The following is a 17,663-nucleotide window of genomic DNA, read 5'->3' on the forward strand; positions in this document are numbered from 1 at the left end:
AAGACAGAGGCACAGACATGACTGTGGTTGTGCCGCACATCCTTCCCTGTGTGCTTCTTCTCCTTTTGGTTCTGTAACATCCCTGGGTGCTGGAAGCCTTGCTCTTCCCATCCCCTTGCTAGAGCAGACATGGGCATTGCTCCCTTCTCTCCTGGCTCTTTAGTCCAAACTGATCCCACCAGAGAAGTTCAATTTAACAGTGGGTGAATTAACGCTGCCTGCTGTGAGGACCCCTCATGGTACACAAAAAAAATCCACATTTAACTATTTTTTTCCTAAAAAAAAGTTTTCCTGAACTACATGTAGTGTGTTGTTATATGCTAAGGATACAAAGCCCCAAGTAATTTCATTTACTTCAGTGGGAGTTGCAAATACTGGCTGCTAAAACATAGCCAAAAATTACCACAGAATGAGGCTTGGGAAAGCAAATACTTGAAACCCAAGAAAATCCCCGAGCTGAGGTTACTGCTACAACATTCAGTTCTTTTTGTTGCACATCTATACAGTTTATTATTATTTAATCTATGTACTGTGAGCTGTATAGGATGTGCAATGAAGCCAAAACAATATTGGTTTGGAGAAGTTAATATTTGTAATTTCCTGACTTTTGAATATTTGATTTTTCAGCCCTAGTAATGCACTAATGCTGTTTTATGTGTTTAATATATAATTGGCTTGAATTTTTTTTTCATCTTTTCAACTGTTGATACGATGATTAGCTTCTGGAGGAAGAGTGAAAAGAATGACGTTTTTTCTTTGGCCCAGTACCACAGAATCTATTTTATGCTCTTTTTCATTGCAGTGTTACTATGTTGGTGAGGGAAACTTGGTGTAGGTGGGAATTTGGCTGCTCAGTGCCTCTTAGATGAATGAGACTTGGAAGCCTCTCAAGGACGGTGTTATTTTTATTTCCTTTCCAAACTCGAGGGAAGCACTCGAAGATTGAAAGCTTTTTATGCGTGTTTACAGGACGGTGGGGTGGGTTTGCTCCAGCCGTCCCTGCTGCACCAGCTCTTCAGCAGTTTGGGATAGTGTTTGTTTAGCACTCGATAAAACAAAAAGCTAAGCAGATTACAGCAGGTTAAATTAACATTTATGACCTTTAGTACAAAAAGCTCCCCTTTCCTGCTGTGCATAAAGAACGTGAGAGGGCTGCTACGATGTGTCAGTGCACACACGAGCCGGACCCATCTCCGAGCGGCTTTAGCAGCGGGTGAAGGTGCCGGTGAGGTGACACATGACGGTCCCTACGCGCTGCCCTGGCCCACGTGCCGCGCCTCGGGCAGGCTTCGCAGCGCACCTGCCGCGGAGGGCACGGGCTGCCCGCCCTCCCCCGCCGGCCTCAGGTGACACCAGCCCCGGCGGCTCCCCGGGCCGCCGCGGAGCTTCCTGGTTCCCAGAAGGTGCCGGAGCGGCTGCAACAGGAACTGAGAGACGGGGGAGGAGGCGGTGCCGCCGCTCCGCCGCAGTCGCGGCCCGAGCCGGGGGAGCGGAGCGGAGCAGCCATGGGCCGCCGCCCGCCGCGGCGCTGAGCCGCCCCCGCCGCCCAGCGCTCCGCGGCCGGCGCTGCCCCTTCGCCCCTGCCGGGCGGGGCGCTTGTCCCTGGGGGCGCCGGGGCCGCCGCCGGGGCCCGCGATGTGACCATGGACAGCAGGTTCAAGTGAGTGCTGTGTGCGCGGGGCCGCGGCGGAGCCGTGGGGCGCGGCGGGCCGGGCCGAGCCGAACCCCCGCGGCGGACAGGCGGCGAGCAGGCCCCGTGGCAGCCCCGGTCCGGCGGGCCCGGCGTGCGGCGGGCGGGGACGGGAGGAGGGGGAGCCCACCCGGCGGGAGCGTGCGAGGGGCCGGGCGCGTCCGCCGCGGCCGCTGAGTGACAGCGGGAAGGGCGGGCGGGAGGCGGCGGGGCCGGAGCCGGGGCGAGGCGGGACCCGCGGCGCGGGGGGAGCGGCGGCGCCCCCCGACCCGGCCCGCGGCGGCGGGGAGGAGGAGAAGGAGGCGGCCGCAGCCCCGCCGGCCGCTCCCCCGGCCCCCGCCGCCTCCCGGCCCCGCGGCGGCCCCGGCATCGCCCGTCCGCAGCGGCGCGGGGGGCGCGCTCGGCGCGGCCCGGCCGGGCAGAGGCCCCGGCGCCGGTCGGGCTGTGCCCGGTGAACAGGGCCTGTGCGGGGGTGGCAGCGCGGTCCTGAGGCCGCGGGGCCCAGCAGAGCTGCCCGCAGTGCCCCTGCCCGCCGCGGGCCGAGGCTGTTACAGGCATCCCTTTAGGAGATCGCAGAATTGCCAGGGTTGGGAGGGAGCTCTGCAGATCATCCCGTCCTCTCGCCTTGCCAAGGCAGGGTCATGTAGAGCAGGTGACACAGGAACACTTCCAGGTGGGTTTGGAACGTCTTCAGGGGAAGATTGCACGACCGTCCTTGGGCAGCCTGTTCACTGCCGCCCTCAGTGTAAAGAAGTACTTCCTCACGGCCAGGTGAAACTCCTTGTGTTCCAGCTTATGGCCATGGTGGTTGCAGACCACCCTTCTGTCATTTACGGCATGGCAGGTGCAGAAGAGGTTCTTTGGGTGCTTTGGGAGCACTGCTGTCCAGGCTGCCCTCCGGCAGCGGCCGCCTGCTCTGGTGACACTGAAAGTGACAAGATGTTACACACGGGTTTCGGCAATTGACAAACAGCTCCGTGTCTATACGCACTGAGCAGGCTGGCACCGCGGAGCTGGCAGGGAAACGAGAGACGAGACAGGCCCACAATTCTCACATTAGTTTGACACTTTTTTGACACTTCTTCTGAGCGTAGTGGGATGTGAAGAGTAAACTTAGAAGCATTTTCCTGCAAAAGCAGTTTTTGAGTACTACAGTGAAAGACAGAAGGCAGTATTACTTCAAAGGCCTTTTTTGAGTGTAACTCATCTAGGAGTTGAGTTAGAAGCACTCACTTGGTGATTGCAACGCGAACTGATTCACATTAAAAAAACTCAACCTGACAGGATAAAGCCAAGGCCTAAGTTAGAGCAATGTCATGGGGAGATGTCATTTCTTTTAAATGAAGTATTTTTGTGGTTCAGTTTTCTAGGTGACTCAATCAAGCAAGCCTTATCAGTTTCATTCTGAACCTGCTTACCAGCCAGAGGAAAAATGGACTGTTTTTAACACCAGAGTAAACCTCCAATGTCCTGGATTTATGCTGATATAACTCAAACCAGAATTTCATCTTCTATACACAGGATGAGTAGATACAGGATTTCCCCAACAAAATGCTTTAAAATGCAGGGAAAGAGTCTGATATGGGCAGGTTATGTCTTTACAATCTGAATTAGGCTATAATTGCGTATCTCAGTGGATGATGGTGCTGAGGTCAGTGAAAGCTTTAACTGAATCAATTAATTTGTGACAGCTGATTTTTTTCCTGGCTCAGCCTTTGGATTTCATTCAATACTTAATTTAAAGAAACAACAATGCTTTAATTTGCTTTATGCGAAGCATTCTAGAGACCTGGAACCAAGTCTTGTGGTTTTTTCTTTTTTTTTTTCTTTTTTTTTTTTCTTTTTTTTTTTTTTCTATGCCTAAATCTCCAGCTGATTTCAGTGGGAGTGTTACACAAGATAGGAGTTCTAGTGTGAGCCTTTTATGTGGTTGAATAGATAATTGATATGGGTGCGGTTATACCGCTTGTTTTAATATAAATAGCAGTGTGCTTGGTAGGCAGAGAGGGTTGGATGGCATGGTAATGGCATTTAGACCTGTTCCAATGAATATGTAGTTTGGGATTAGGTTGAGTGTTAATTGCTGTTGGCACATGCAGTTTGTTATTATCATCAGGTGGAAGAGGCGCCGGCCGTCACACGCAGCTGCCCTTGATGGCTACTGCAGATAGGGAGGCTCTGCCTTCCTGGCTGACTCGGGCTTGTGTCCCTCCCCAGTTAGGGCACTCGTGTTGGCTCTCGCAGTGAATCACGCCTGAGGTTCAGCCTTTAGAGTCCCAGCTGGCGATCAATATCTGGTGAAAGAGGAAGCCAAACGATTCTCGGCCTTGGGGTGGTAATCAGGTGCTTTTAAAGGATAGTGGCTAAACTCAGAGAATTAAAATGGAAGTCTAATGATGGGCTATTCCTACTTAGTAGAAACAAGACATAGCTGTAGAAAAGGCTGCCTGTAATGTTGCAGATTGATTGATTGATAAGGAGCTTAATAGCTCTTTTTTCTCAACTGTTAGATGAGGTATGGTGGAGTGACTTAAAAGCTATTTGATATGTAAGGCAGTGACAATATAATGTAAATAATTCGCACAGTTTAGCTTTTTTATCTTTCTTATTCCTTTCTTAAGGCCATATAGGGAAGTGTGACTTTTTGGTTCTTCCTTAGAACCAATCTGAGTACTAATTTTGTTTTAATGATATTTTAATTTTATTTATTATTCTGCAAAAAGAATGGAAAGGATATAACAGTAGAAATAAGATCTGAAATATGTATGTGGTAATTGGTTGTGTTTGTTCCTTCCAGGGAAAATCCAGAACGTACCTTTGATTTGGTACTGAAAGTAAAATGTCAAGCTTCAGAAAATGAAGGTAATACACTTTGCCTATGATATTTATGTAGAGAAATGGGAGCTGGAAAAAAAATAATTGGCATCCCAATCTAGTGTTATTTTATACTTTGAATTGCTTTTGGACTGAGATTGTGTTAGAATGTGCCTATGATTATTTTATTGCTTTCTAAAATCTATTACTTTGTAGTTGTTGTGGGGGTTTGTTATGTTTTGATTTTAGCTGTTGTAAAAATATTTTTGTTCTCCATGATATATTTGCAAAACTTGGACTTGAAATGTATTTTCTACTCTTAAAATGTTGATTTTTTTGGTAAGATTTCATTTTAGAAGAACAGTTGACTTCTGTCTATCAGGGGAATGTAAATTTTGATCAGTGTGATAGAGAGAAAGTAAGTTATTTTCTGAAAAACAATAGGAAGAGACTTTCTTTGTAGCTCATGTTTGGCAGCTGCCTTGGTTTGCTGCACCATACAAACAGCAATGGGAGCTGCCTTGAGCTTGTATCAGCCGTCACTTTCACATCTTTATAAACATGAGGTAAAAGAGATGTAGTAGTGCAAGAGTTGTCTGAGAGAGGCTTTTTTTTCCTCTTGGGTAAAAAGAAGATGGGCTTTCCAGTATTGAAATTAAAGTGACCTCTTGAAAGTCCACTGGGGGAACTTGGTTTATGTTCTCATCCGAGGTTGTTGGCCTTACAAAAGCAAAGGGAGAGGAGGAGTCTTGTCGGGGTTGTATTGTAGTCATGTTAGTCTGTGACAGCTGTGTCTTAATCACAACTGTAAAAACAATAAACTACATCTTAAAATAGACTATATTTCTTATCCTACTGTGCTAAAGGATACTATTTCCAGAGTTTACTACTTTAACAAGTAAGAGGCCTGTAGAAGTTTATAGCCCCAAACTATTCCTTTTTTTTTTTATATATTTCAGACAGCATTTCTGTTAGTGTGAGTCGTAGGAATGTGCCTAATGTGTTTGGAAAAAAAGCCCATTTTTGTTGAAGCTAAACAATTGTAGGTCTTCAGGTCTTTTATTTATTTTTGTTACCAGCCGGCATCCTCCAGTTTATCGCCTGCTTTTTTGATTTGCTGTCAGTATTGTCATAGTTTGGCAAATCAGGTGGACTTTCCTCACTATGATCATTGTTGTGGCTTGTATCACATGGCACTCTGCCTGGTTTTATCTCCCTTTTGCAGTTTTTGCCTTAGTGATTTCGTAGATGATGTCTGGGAACCCTGCTTAGCTACTTGATTTTTGATCTGTTCCTCCTTGCATTGTGCTTTTAGTCTCTGCCCCCACCCAATATCCCTTCCTGGGGGCCTGTTCACATCTTGGCTTAGGCCCAGCTTCAGGCTACAAATTTTATTCCCTTTTTTCCTTTTGCCCCCTGAGAGCTAGACTGTTGGCAATCCTTCCAGGTCTTCAGCTTGAAAACTGTGGGCTTTTTCCTTCTGTGATCAAAACATGGATCTATATCCTTTTAATTCCTTTTATCTTCTGTTTGACTTCTCATTTTTCTTGTGCATCTTTCTGCCACTGCTGCCATAAGAAACCGCTTCTCCTTGCGTGCAGCTCTGTGAATCTCTGCCTACACCTGAATTTTGGTCATAGGCACTTCCCTTGCCTCTCTTGGTTGGTAGTTTTGCAGTTTATCACTTGTCCTCTGTGGAGAGGAGCATCTTTAAGAAATCTGTGTATCTCCTCACACTGTGACATGAGTTAATGTGGGGACTGTGTTTGTGAAAATATTGCATTCTCTGCTATTCCCCTTTTTGTCACAATCACTTCTGCACTCTGTGGGCACAGTTGCTCTTGGTTCATGGGGTGGCCAAAGATAGGAAGGCGGTTTGATACCAGTGATTTTTTGGAGTCTGCAGTGTGTAACTGGTGAGGAGCTTAGGGGTCTTCAGCTGGCCTGGAGCTTGTGTTGATTCCTGCATGCATCAACAGATCAAGACAAAAATACAGTCCCCTTTTGCCAATCTAAAAGTGCTGGCTGAATATTCCAGTTACCATCCTGTTGTACTTGGTGACCCATCTGGGATTTGTTTTAATATCTTTCATATCATATCTAATTCAGATAACAAACTCCAGTGAGGGCTTGACATTGTATTTACATATGGTATTATGAGCACAGTGATGTATCAAATTAATATATCTGAATGTTAAAGTTATCTAAAGGAAATTCACAAGGGACAAAAGTGTATTGTCTTCACTGCCACTTTAGAAATGAAGCACAGGGCTTGTCATGCAAAACAGGGAGCTTTCAAGGTTGGTTTATTATAAGGCCTAACAAATTTGACAGTTACCCTGTATTGTAGGTCTTGCCTTTAAATAGATTTTCATGCTAGGATAATCTTTTGAATATATCATACTTGAAAACGTGATCCATTCACCTGGTTCTTTGCTCATGCCTCTTTCTTTCTTATGAAAGAGATTTGTGTTTAAATAGGGGCTTTCTCCCTCGCATCCCATCTGCTCCCTGTACTCGATCCTGAAGCTATGTCAGGACTGAATTTGTGACATCACTGTCACCAGTGTTGCCGTGGAAATATCACAGCCGCAAAATTATGATCTCCCTGCATGAGTGAGCAGCAGGAGAAGCTGACTTAGGAGAGAGGAAGACCTTAATGTGACCTGTGTATCTCTAAGCTTTTTCTTTTCAAGCTTTGCTGTAGTCTGTGTTCTCCTGTATTTTAATTTCCTGTGCCAATGTATAACTATTCTAACATATCAAAATGGAGGTGGCCTTACTGCACATGGAGCTCTTTCTAAGGTGTTTTTATGAGGATGCTAAATACCTGTAACAATCTGACATGATTGAGAATTTTGCTGTTAAAATAGTTTAAAACTTTTGGAAAAGTTTTTTTTCGTAACTTCTTAAATGCAACATAGCTCTCCTCAAGTAATGTCAGTTTTTCAGACATTACATTGTCCTAGGACTGTTCCAGCTGTAAAGGATCATACATACATGAAATTCAGCAGCATACAGTTTCTTATTTATGTTAAGAAGTTTGTTCTTCAATTATTCCACTAATTATCTTCAACATAGGTGTTTACATTGAGTAGAAACCAAAGAGATTTCATGTAAGTTAGTATGAATTTATCATTTCATGTTTGGTAGGTAGCTCTTGAATTGGTTACAGGCTCAGTTGTGCTAGCATGTATTTATTTATAGGTGGATCAAAATTTTGTTTCCCACTGGATACATGGTTTCTGGGTTTTTTGTGATTTAAGAGTAGTTTACATGAATATTTGTTACTCTGTTTTAAACAACAGGAATGCATAGTAGCATTGCTAGAACAGTGATCTTCCACCCCTTTCCTCAGACAGGAGAGGAAAAAAAGGATACTCTCTTCCTAAATATTCTCATAATTCCTTCAACAGTTTAGGATATATGCTTACTGTATTTTCAGAGTAAATCTCCAAAGAGGAGACAAAACCCTTAAGACCAACATGGGATTGTAGCCCAGATCATAACTTTGAGTCCTTTGCAGTGCTGAGGGTAGTAAACATCAATTAGTAACTAGTTGATGTGACAGCTTTTACTTAGGAAAATTCATAACCCATTTCTCGCAAGACTTTGAGATGAATTAGCCTCTGTTCAGCAGAGTTTGCTAAGTGACTGGGACAGAAGTGCTAAGCTATTCTAACAGCCTGGTATTTGTTAATTGTGAATTTGGCTTGCAATGTGAGTAGCACCTTACAGAAAAAAAGTTTTACACTGCCTTCCAGGCAGTTGCATATTTTTGTAATTCTTTTCTGTGTTATTCCTTAATGAACAGTGAACAAGAAACAGCAAAAATGTGTGCTCAATTTAATACCAGCAGCGGGCCTTCTGTATTAAATTTTCACTTACTGACCCATAGGGCAGCTTGATAACAGATATTATCAAAACTACTGTGTTATTTTAAGGATAAGAATTGCTCTTTATCTTTAGGGTGAGAAGTTTTTTGCACTTTGGGCTGAGTCACCCTTACTAGGTATCAAGAGTAAAGCAGTGGTTCAGTTGTCCTAAGTGCGCAGTCTTACGTAAGGTATTGCTCAACAGCTGCACCTACGGCAACTTTACTCTTCTCCTGGCAGTCTTTTGTCACTTGAAAATTACACTGGAGCTGGCACTGGAAGATGGGTTGGAGCCTAGGAATTGACTGAACAAGGCTGTCTGCAGGGTTTTTTTTTTGCCATCCTTCTATCATGAAAAGTAAATTGAGTTTCTCGAATGTTGATGTTTCTGAAGTTTTCCACAGGACATGTCCAAATTAATAGTGCCATTGTAATCTCTGTGAGGAGTGTATATTTAGCTGTGTATCTATGAGTACACAAGCATGTACAGGTTGTGCATACACACCTCTAAGTCTGAACTGTGGGTTTGAGTTAAATGGGCAGAGATGAAGCTGAAAATTTTACCCAGTCTATGAATTCTATATCCTGTGCATTGGTTCTATTAAAACTGGGTTGCAGATGCAAAAGGGAGTGCAGACACAGCAGCCAGCAGTAGAAGAGCAATGTGCACAGCTTCTGTGAACATAAAGTCTTCAGCATTTCTGTCCACAGTTTCCCGAGAAGATGACTCAGATTGGTTTCAGTGTGGTTAAGAGGGTGCTGTTTGCTACACCTTCTTTTTCTTTGATTATAGCACATTAAAAAAACAACAGAAAGGCACCTTGGAGGCTGCAGGTAACTCCAGAAAAGTCAACCACTGAATTGTGGTTTGGGTCTAAAGCAATCCTGACTGTTGAAGTTTTACTTGAAAACCCTTTTAAAGTACCAGTTCATTTTTTGTCCAATCTAAGAATAATCGTTGGAACACCCTTGAAATTTGGTTGCTTTGTCTCTTTCTTTTTTAAATGCTAACAAGTCTTATATAGCTCTAGGACTAGATAATACAATTTCCAGAGAAGGTGTTAAATAGGTTGTGTTGAATTGCATTAATAACTCCTGTAGTTTATTTTGCTTCTGCCAGAATGATAATAAATCTTAGTGATGTGTGATCTCCAAATTATTCTTCTTTAAAGGGCCTTATATTCATTAAATTTTCAAGAAAAAGCCACAAATCCAGTTTAATTGTGTGTTGGTAGAGTTAAAAACTGTATGCATTAAGTCCAGGAATTAGTTTAGAAATGCAAAATTCTTTCTATGAGGTTTGATTGCTCTCTAACAAAATATTTAAATCTAGAAAGGTCCCAATTCCAAAACCAAGTTTAATGCAGTTGGTAGTTTTGTCCAAGAGTCACCTGTCTTGCTTTGGTAAGGTTTTGATTTAGAGTCTTCCAAAGCTGCCTGTAGGGTTGTGGACAGAGCAAGCACCACTTTTTCTTTTTCTGTTTTTTCTTCACTCTAGAGAGTTGTTTGTTAACCACATACTCTGAGCCACTCACTGGGTGTAACACGCTGATCAAGATAACTTCTTTCCTCTGCTCTACATTTTTTTGTACAGCATCTCTTGAACCTGATGAAAAAGATAATTCTATCAGTGGTAACACATGAAGTCTGCAGGATTTCTTTTTTAAGAGCAGTAATAACTTTTGATGCAGTGTTTATATACTGCTTTTTCCCTGTTGGTTTTAGCTGGAAGGGTACTAAATAAGTACTGGCCCACAGGAAGTTAGGTTTCTCTACTTTTTAAAGCATGCTCTGTTCTTCAGGTGATTATGGAGATTATGCTATGAACTAGATAAGTTTTCTTAAAGTGTCTCATTTATGTGTATATTTTTAGTCTCAAATACTGTTAACAGTATTAGAATTAAATTAACATATTAACATATTAGAATTTTTCAATTGGTAAAATGTCATTTGACAGCATTGGGTATCTTCTTATAGTCTTAGCTTAGATGCAGCTTTCTTTTTATATTCTTCAGAAGTTTTATTGAGCTTAACATCTGCTCCCCTGCCTCAACTCATTAACTCGTATGCTATTTAGGTTAGTGCTACTTCCCTGTAGTGGTTTCTTGCTTTTCAGTTGAAATTTTGAAGCTAAAAAGGACATTTAATCTAGTCTGGTTTCTCTATAGGATTGATTGATGAGGAGAAGAAAATATCAGTCTTTCATTGAGGGTTGTGTAAGTGCTTTGAAGACAAAAGCGGGTAGTATAAGAAAAGCAGGTAGAGCATCACTTGTGTCCTTTAGACAAAACCAAGGAATATAAGCCAGAGTTTGGCTGAAGTTCTCTAGTGTACGAACACCAAGCTTAGCTGTAAATCCTTCATAAATTATAATCTTGAAACCCTCCACTTGTAGCTAAATGAGTAATTTCATTGTGTTCAAATTTTTGGCATTTAATTGGGAAGCCCCTGAGGGTATGAACAATGTCTTCTGTGTGTTTGGACTGTCACTATCACAGAGTGGGTGTTGGAAAATTATGAACAAAAAACCAATTAAAACAAGAATGATTTTGCATCTTTATATTAAGATTGGCATTTTGATGCTTTTTACCTTTCCCTTCTGTTCTCCAGAGACTGAGAAATGCAGTGTAGTCTCTACAATTTTCAGCTTCTCTGCAGATGCAAAAATGTGGAGGAAAATGTCGCTACTTTTCAGTGTCTCATTTCCTACAGATCTTTTTTTTTCCATCAACCTCCAGAGATTCTTGGATGTGTGTGTAATTTGGAGGTGGGTGCAGATATGTGTGTGTAGGAGGGGAAGGGCTGAGAGCTGCTGAAGAAATAGGTCAAGGAAGCCCTTTCTCCTATCTCGCCTGCATTCTTTACCAGGGTGAAGAGACCTCAGTGGGGAGGGCCGACCCTGCTCCCCAGCAGCCAGAGGACAGTCCTGGAAGGAGTGGCAGACTCTGCTCTACTGCAGAGATTCCAGCTGCAGTAATGTGGGGGCAGGCACTGTGCTATCAGTGCTGGTAGAGATGAATTATTCCCCTGCAGGCACTTGCCTGGCTGTGTCAGTTTTTCATGTAATGCCATATGCCACTTTCAGCAGTGTGATCGGGTTTTGGGCAGCAAAATTAAAAGGGAAAAACTTGATGAGTTAAGGAATACAAATACTAAGCTGGTATAAAAGAATGTAGAATGAGCAAACTAGTATTAGAATAACTAAATATAAGTTGAAAACAGCAATGTGTGTAATGTAGTAAATCAGTATGAAAGTTGACGTTCTTGTGCTTTTTTCAAATTTAATTTTAGTTTCGTTTTAGTACTTCACTATTTGAGATGGCTGCCTGGGGGATAGTTTGTGGGCTTTTAAATTGCTTGCATTCAGAAGTGTTAAGAGTTTGCATATTTTCCTAAGCTAATGTCAGCATGCTTCAGCCCTCCCACACACTGAACAGCCAGCCCATCGTACACAGAGATTTATCTTTCTTCAATGGGATATTTTATGCTGCTTGCTCTCTTCATATATAGTGTAATGACTTTTTAATTTTTTTTTTAAATGTATGAAGGATTTTAAAACTGCTGGAAAAAACGTTGAAAACTGGTTGAACTTCTAAGGTTTGAAATGCTGTTTTTGCAAAGCTGTAAGACACTTCTCTGTCTACCACTAATTTGAAGAGGCTGAAGTGTAGGGTTTCCTGTCTGTTTAACAAAAATAGTTTTAAAATTCTTTTTCCTTTGCCACTGATGATATTATCTGGAGAATGGCAGATACATGTAGATGCACATGCTTATCATCTAACTGTTGAAACAGATACTTCTGTTTATAAATAAAATAAAACATGATCAGGGCTACAAAGGGAAGAGTTATGTAAGTGTTCGTGAAGGGCTTAAAAACCCCTGAAGCCAAGTTAAGTGCTATTTTTATTCCTTAAAGTAACATAGTAAGAGCAATTTGAGCATAACATTGCTTTGCAACTAATATATTAAGAATCTATTTTTTTCAAGTCAGGCTGATATGTGATAACTCCAAGATCCTGGTAAAAACATGATATTTACAGGCAAATACTTAGGATGGAAGATTCTATGTGACTGACAGATAAACTAATAAAATGCTGAAAACATAACTTCTGATATCCCCCTTTAATATTTTCCCATGTATTTTGGAGGACTGTAGCTTTGTGCTTAGAATTGAATAATTTGGGCGAACAAAGACTTTTTATATCTGGTGAATCTGGTTTAGGAGAAAATTTTAAAACTTACTATTGAACTTTATATGGAAAAAAGAAGAGAAAAAGCAGAAGTTAAGAAAAAAGGCCTGAACAAGATTTTGGGTGTGGTACCTGCACTTCCTGCACTGGGAAAGCCAAGGCAGCAGTTTACAGTCATACTGTGTTCTTTTGCAAAATTCTCAATCCTTGTTTGGAAGGTTTTGTCCAAGTGTTAAATCCTTAATTAGAAACAACGTTCGAACAACGCCCTTAGATTATGTTTCCTGAATCTGGTTTCTTTAGGCATTTAAATGGGTATTCAGATGTAGATTAAAGCCTAGCTAAAAGTAAAAACTTGTGTCTGAAAAGAGCATATTGGTTAGGGCTTCTCTGGGACATATTTTTAAAACTTTCTTAGTTAACAGCAAGTTTGATCATCATAGAGGCATAATCGTCATAACCAAGGTATTTTGCCATAAGTGGTTTAACACTGCATTGTTCCTTAAACTCAGAATCATAGAATGACACAAATACTTCCTGTTCATCTGACTTTAGATGCTGTTCAATATCAAGGGTTTTATTTGTTATGCCACTTGAACCTGTATTAGAGCGCATATAAATATTGTTGTATTGCCATTGTGTGGATGGGGTGAAATGTTTGCTTTTGGGAGGAGGCAGTTCTTTTGCTGTGTCAAAGGACTAGTTAAATGCAAAAAATCTGCTGTATTAGTAGTTGAATACTGGATGTTAATAATGAATTTAACTGTATTGAGATGCACTTGACACAGAGAAACCATGCTGATAATGATTATAGGCACAGCATTATTTCCTTCAGAAGTTACAAAGAAAAGCTTAACATTTTAAGGCAGTTGTTTCCACAAATGAAACTGAGTTATTACAGAACAGTGATACTTTTTATGTCCTTAGGTTAAGATGCAGTACAATAAGAGTGGTTTGTGCTACATTGAATGTGTTTGTGTTCTGCTTAAATGCAACATAAGAAAAAGTAGCAGCATAAAGGTAAAGGACAAGGGTGTGTGGTAATGGCAAACTTAACTAAAAATCTGGAAGTCTATCATGAGTTTGAAATAATGGAGTGAAACCAAGAGGGAAACAGTTACTGTAACTTACTCTTGCTGGCAGGATGCTGTTCCCATCTTCTGGAGGTCATTTGGCTCCTAAGCTGTGTCTGCTGTTTGTGTTTCACTTCAAACAGTGGCACTGCTAAAAGCATGTGAGGGAAGCATCCTTCCTGCTTCTGGTGGCACCTGGCAGGCTGGCTCTGTGGGCATGCTCACAATCCAGCTGCTGGGGCTGCCTCTGGAGCTGACAGGAAAAGTTCACTCTGCAGGTCACATAGGGAGGAACTGATGGGATTTTCATGCCATTCAATGTAGCATTGGCTGTTGATTGATCTCTTAGTGTTGATTTCAAGTATTTCAGGTTTGTTCAAGTAAATGTATTGCCAGTTCAGGAAGCTAAACACAACTAGGTATGCCCTTACTCTGTCCTACTATCTTCCTGTTGGCTTTGTGTTGGAATCTGTTTGGGTTTTGTTAAACTCTTGTCCTGTTTTTGAAGAAATGGGTTTGACAGCTATGGTGATTTTTCCCAGTTTTTCTGTTCACAACAAAAAAGAAGGCTCCTAAGAAAAAACCCACATACTCAAAGTTAGATCCCTGTCACCTGTGGGCACTTTGAAGCATTGCAGATAGATTAACTTTTCATTTTGCGTAAACAAAATTCTGTCTAAAGACTACAATTGCACTAAATTGGTATGATGCAGTAATTCATAGAACTGAAAATAGTTAACAGTATTGTGACACAGCAGAGGAAATTCTGATAAATTTTGTGTCCAGGAAAGACTCTTGCTAGTATTCATCCTCTAGGTAACTTTTCCCTCTAAGAATACTGCCAGCTTAACAAGAACTTCAATTTCCTAGCAGCTGATGAACTTTTGCTGTCACATCAGAGGAGGCTGTGATGTCAGTGGTTCTGTGCCAGGACAAGTAAAGCTTCCAGATACCGAAACTGAGTTAGGTGAGGTTCTGAACATTCAGTTTCAGTTTCAATCAGGCATTTTTAATTGATGCATCTGAGTAAACCCATTTTAGTTATTGGGTTTACATGTTGCATGCAATGTAAGTATGTGTTTCCATCTGCTTTAACTTGGGTTTGGAGCCCTCTAGCACCTTACTAATTCTAGTCTCAAAATGCTTTTACAAGTGTCAGGAAAGAAAAAAAATAGTCAGAACTAGAATGTGTAATTAATAAGTAAGGAATTTATAAAAAACTTTTTTTTTCTTGCCTTGATATAATATGCTGTGTTATACAAAGAATGATTTGAAAGATATGTTCTTTTGCATTCTGATTGTGATGTTAGAAATCAATACTACGACACTGCTTGACCAAAAAAAAAACTCGAGATGACCACCCCTCAAGTGCCTGGGTGAAAACATTTTTCACTGGCTATAAAAACATTAATAAACTAAAGTCTGTCTTAAACTGTGTGGCAGGTAGTGATGGTGTTTCTCTTCTTTTTAAATAAACAATTTTGTGTGATGTTACTGGACACTGACAGATACAGCAAACTGTCATTGAGAATACTTGTCAGGTCTTGCAGTCCTTGGAGGGAATTTGCATTGTGCTTTCAGCAGTGAACAAAGCAGAAACCATCTCAGCTCCTGGTATTGGGGAAAGTGATGAAGGACAGGGTAAACCAGATCAAATAATAATAAAAATAAACTAACTACCAGAATTTTCAGTGGAGGTAGGATGAATTTTGGAAATAAAAAGGTAGCGAATTGTGTTGGTTGTGGTCAGCAGAGCTCTTGAAGCCAGTAACTCCATGAGGATGGGCAGATCCCAAGCACTTGCTCTGTAATTGCTGGGGAGCATGAACTTGGTCTGCTAATATGTGATCTGCTTTGTGCAGTTTAAATAGATGAGAAAGATCTGAAACTGCAGTGTGCTTTGGAGCTCTAAAAAGAGAAAAATACTTTGCTTCCAGCCTGAAATTATTTCAGTTCAATCTATAGGTTTGCCTGACCCTCCTGATGTGGGTTTGCATGTCTCAGCTTTGAAACCCTGATGTTCTCTGCATTTCCCAGAAAGCTTTGTGGTAGCAACATTTGCTGTAAGAGAACCCATCTGTGTGGCTTCTCATATCTTGGTGTTTTGGTTAAGAGATGCTTTCTGTGGCTGCTGGACATTCATAAACTGGAAAATACTCTTTGTGGTAATCTGTATGAAAATAAGGATATCTTGTTATGAGATGCTCTCTGCAAAAGGAGAGTACTCAGTAGAAATTCTAGCTTTCTGGTGAACAGTGGCTGAACTTCATATGCTCTCCAATTTCTAAAATATTCAACAACCCATCTAAAAGGAGAGAGAAGTGCTGACTAGAAAAATTGTAATGTGTATTCAGTCACTTCGTAAGGAAGAGGTGGCCTAGGATTGCAGAATGATCTATGCATTCAGCAGTTAACATTATCATTAATGACTTTAGTAAAAGAGCCTGGAATTAATTCAACTTGGGACAGTTGCAGAGGTTTTCATTACAGCTGTAACTGTAGAATGGATTTAGAGCCAATCTGTGTAAATACAGTAGATGCAGTTCCAGATTTCTGCTGAGAACATACCTGGGCTCTGTATGGACCCAAATCAGAATTTCTCACATTATGTCTTAGGAACATAATGGGATTTTATGATCTGATAAAAGAGCATTGTTTGTTTTGTGTCTCAGCATGTACATTCCTCCTTCTATCTTAATATAGCAAGAAAACTTGATACTGGCATGTACTACTGGGGGACTTCTGCTACTGGAATTCTGCTTCTGTGTATTTTAGCACTAGAAATTATTAATCTAAGCATGACCAGTATGTTTTAATTGTCAGCACATCTTGAAATACTCATCTTTCAGGGAGCAAGACAAAAAGTCTTGCTAGGACAGAAAGTGCCAGAACAGCATAAACAATATTTGCAAACAATGTGATGTTTGGAAGCGCTTTGTATGCAGAGAGATCAAAGTGAGTTTGGTCTTTTCTTTCTTTGTTTTGTTTTGTTTTAAGACCTGTATTTAGTTAATGTTGCTTTGGATATGTGGAACAGTATATGTTACTTAGCAGAGCAGTTAGTATAGCAGCTTTGTGCTTATGCATTGAACACAATGCAAATCATGAAACAGATACAGATTGCTTAATTTGAGGTAAATGTTGAAAGTTAAGTGTTACAGAAACTGAGAAAGTGCCTTTCTATTAATCAATGTTCCAGAATCTATTTATTTTCTTTTTAAATCATAGCAGTATATATTCAATTAATATATTTAATAGGAATGTTAGAAGTTCTGTCATGTTTGTAAACAAAAAAGAAATTATAGTGTATGTTACCTTAAATGAATGTTCTTTTCAGAGAGAAATGCTGATCCATTACAAGAAAATAGTATGTTTTGAAAACCAAAGAAACCAAATTTGAAATATATATCAATTGTTCTAAAGTTTAATTACCATGTCATGTTCATGCATGTTCACCAACATTTATGGAGGCTTTTATTTAACTTCACAGGGTATTAATTAGATGTACTGGAATATTGCAAAAATACAGGGTTAGGCAGTTTTTGTCCAGGTCTTCTTTGAACACCAATGGCCAAGAGAGATGAATTTGAAATCAATGCTTTCAGCTTCATTAGGTTCTTCTTAAGAAAGTGTTTACTACAGAGCAGCATTGGAAAATGGTGTTTTGTTGAGATCTGCTAATTGACTCCTCTAATCTGAAATTCTTAAAACATTCTAATAAAATTTTTAGTTGTTGTCAGATAAAATGTGTGAGTAGTGAAAAAAGAATTCTCTTTCCTATGTAGCTATGTTAGGAGTTATGGGCATTGATAGAATGCACAGATGTGGAGTTAAAATCTGCTTTATGTACAATGTACTGCAGTCCTCCCCTCTAGAACTATCTGTGCTTAGAAAACTGATCACATACACTAAAGATAAGATAGTCCAAAACACAGTGTTGTACAGGATACCAGCCAAGTCTGGTCTTGAATAGTGCTAAGTCAACAAAGAAAAGCACTTTATAAACAATAGATGAAATATC

The 17,663-nt window shown here is 40.8% G+C and overlaps 1 protein-coding gene across 2 annotated transcripts in view; it reads left to right on the forward strand.

Moving 5' to 3' along the window:
• Positions 1 to 806: 806 nt before the first annotated feature.
• Positions 807 to 17,663, forward strand: part of DENND1B (DENN domain containing 1B) — a 153,943-nt gene continuing 137,086 nt past the window's right edge. The window contains exons 1-2 of one of the 2 annotated variants that reach the window (XM_053950416.1): positions 807 to 1,660; positions 4,488 to 4,552. In XM_053950416.1, the coding sequence (XP_053806391.1) occupies positions 1,644 to 1,660; positions 4,488 to 4,552 (82 nt within the window). In that variant the 5' untranslated portion in view covers positions 807 to 1,643. The remainder of the gene's footprint in view (positions 1,661 to 4,487; positions 4,553 to 17,663) is intronic. The other variant, XM_053950417.1, reaches the window with a different exon arrangement.

This window comes from Vidua chalybeata, chromosome 9 (genome assembly GCF_026979565.1).
Source record: "Vidua chalybeata isolate OUT-0048 chromosome 9, bVidCha1 merged haplotype, whole genome shotgun sequence".
In the NCBI taxonomy this organism is placed as follows: domain Eukaryota; kingdom Metazoa; phylum Chordata; class Aves; order Passeriformes; family Viduidae; genus Vidua; species Vidua chalybeata.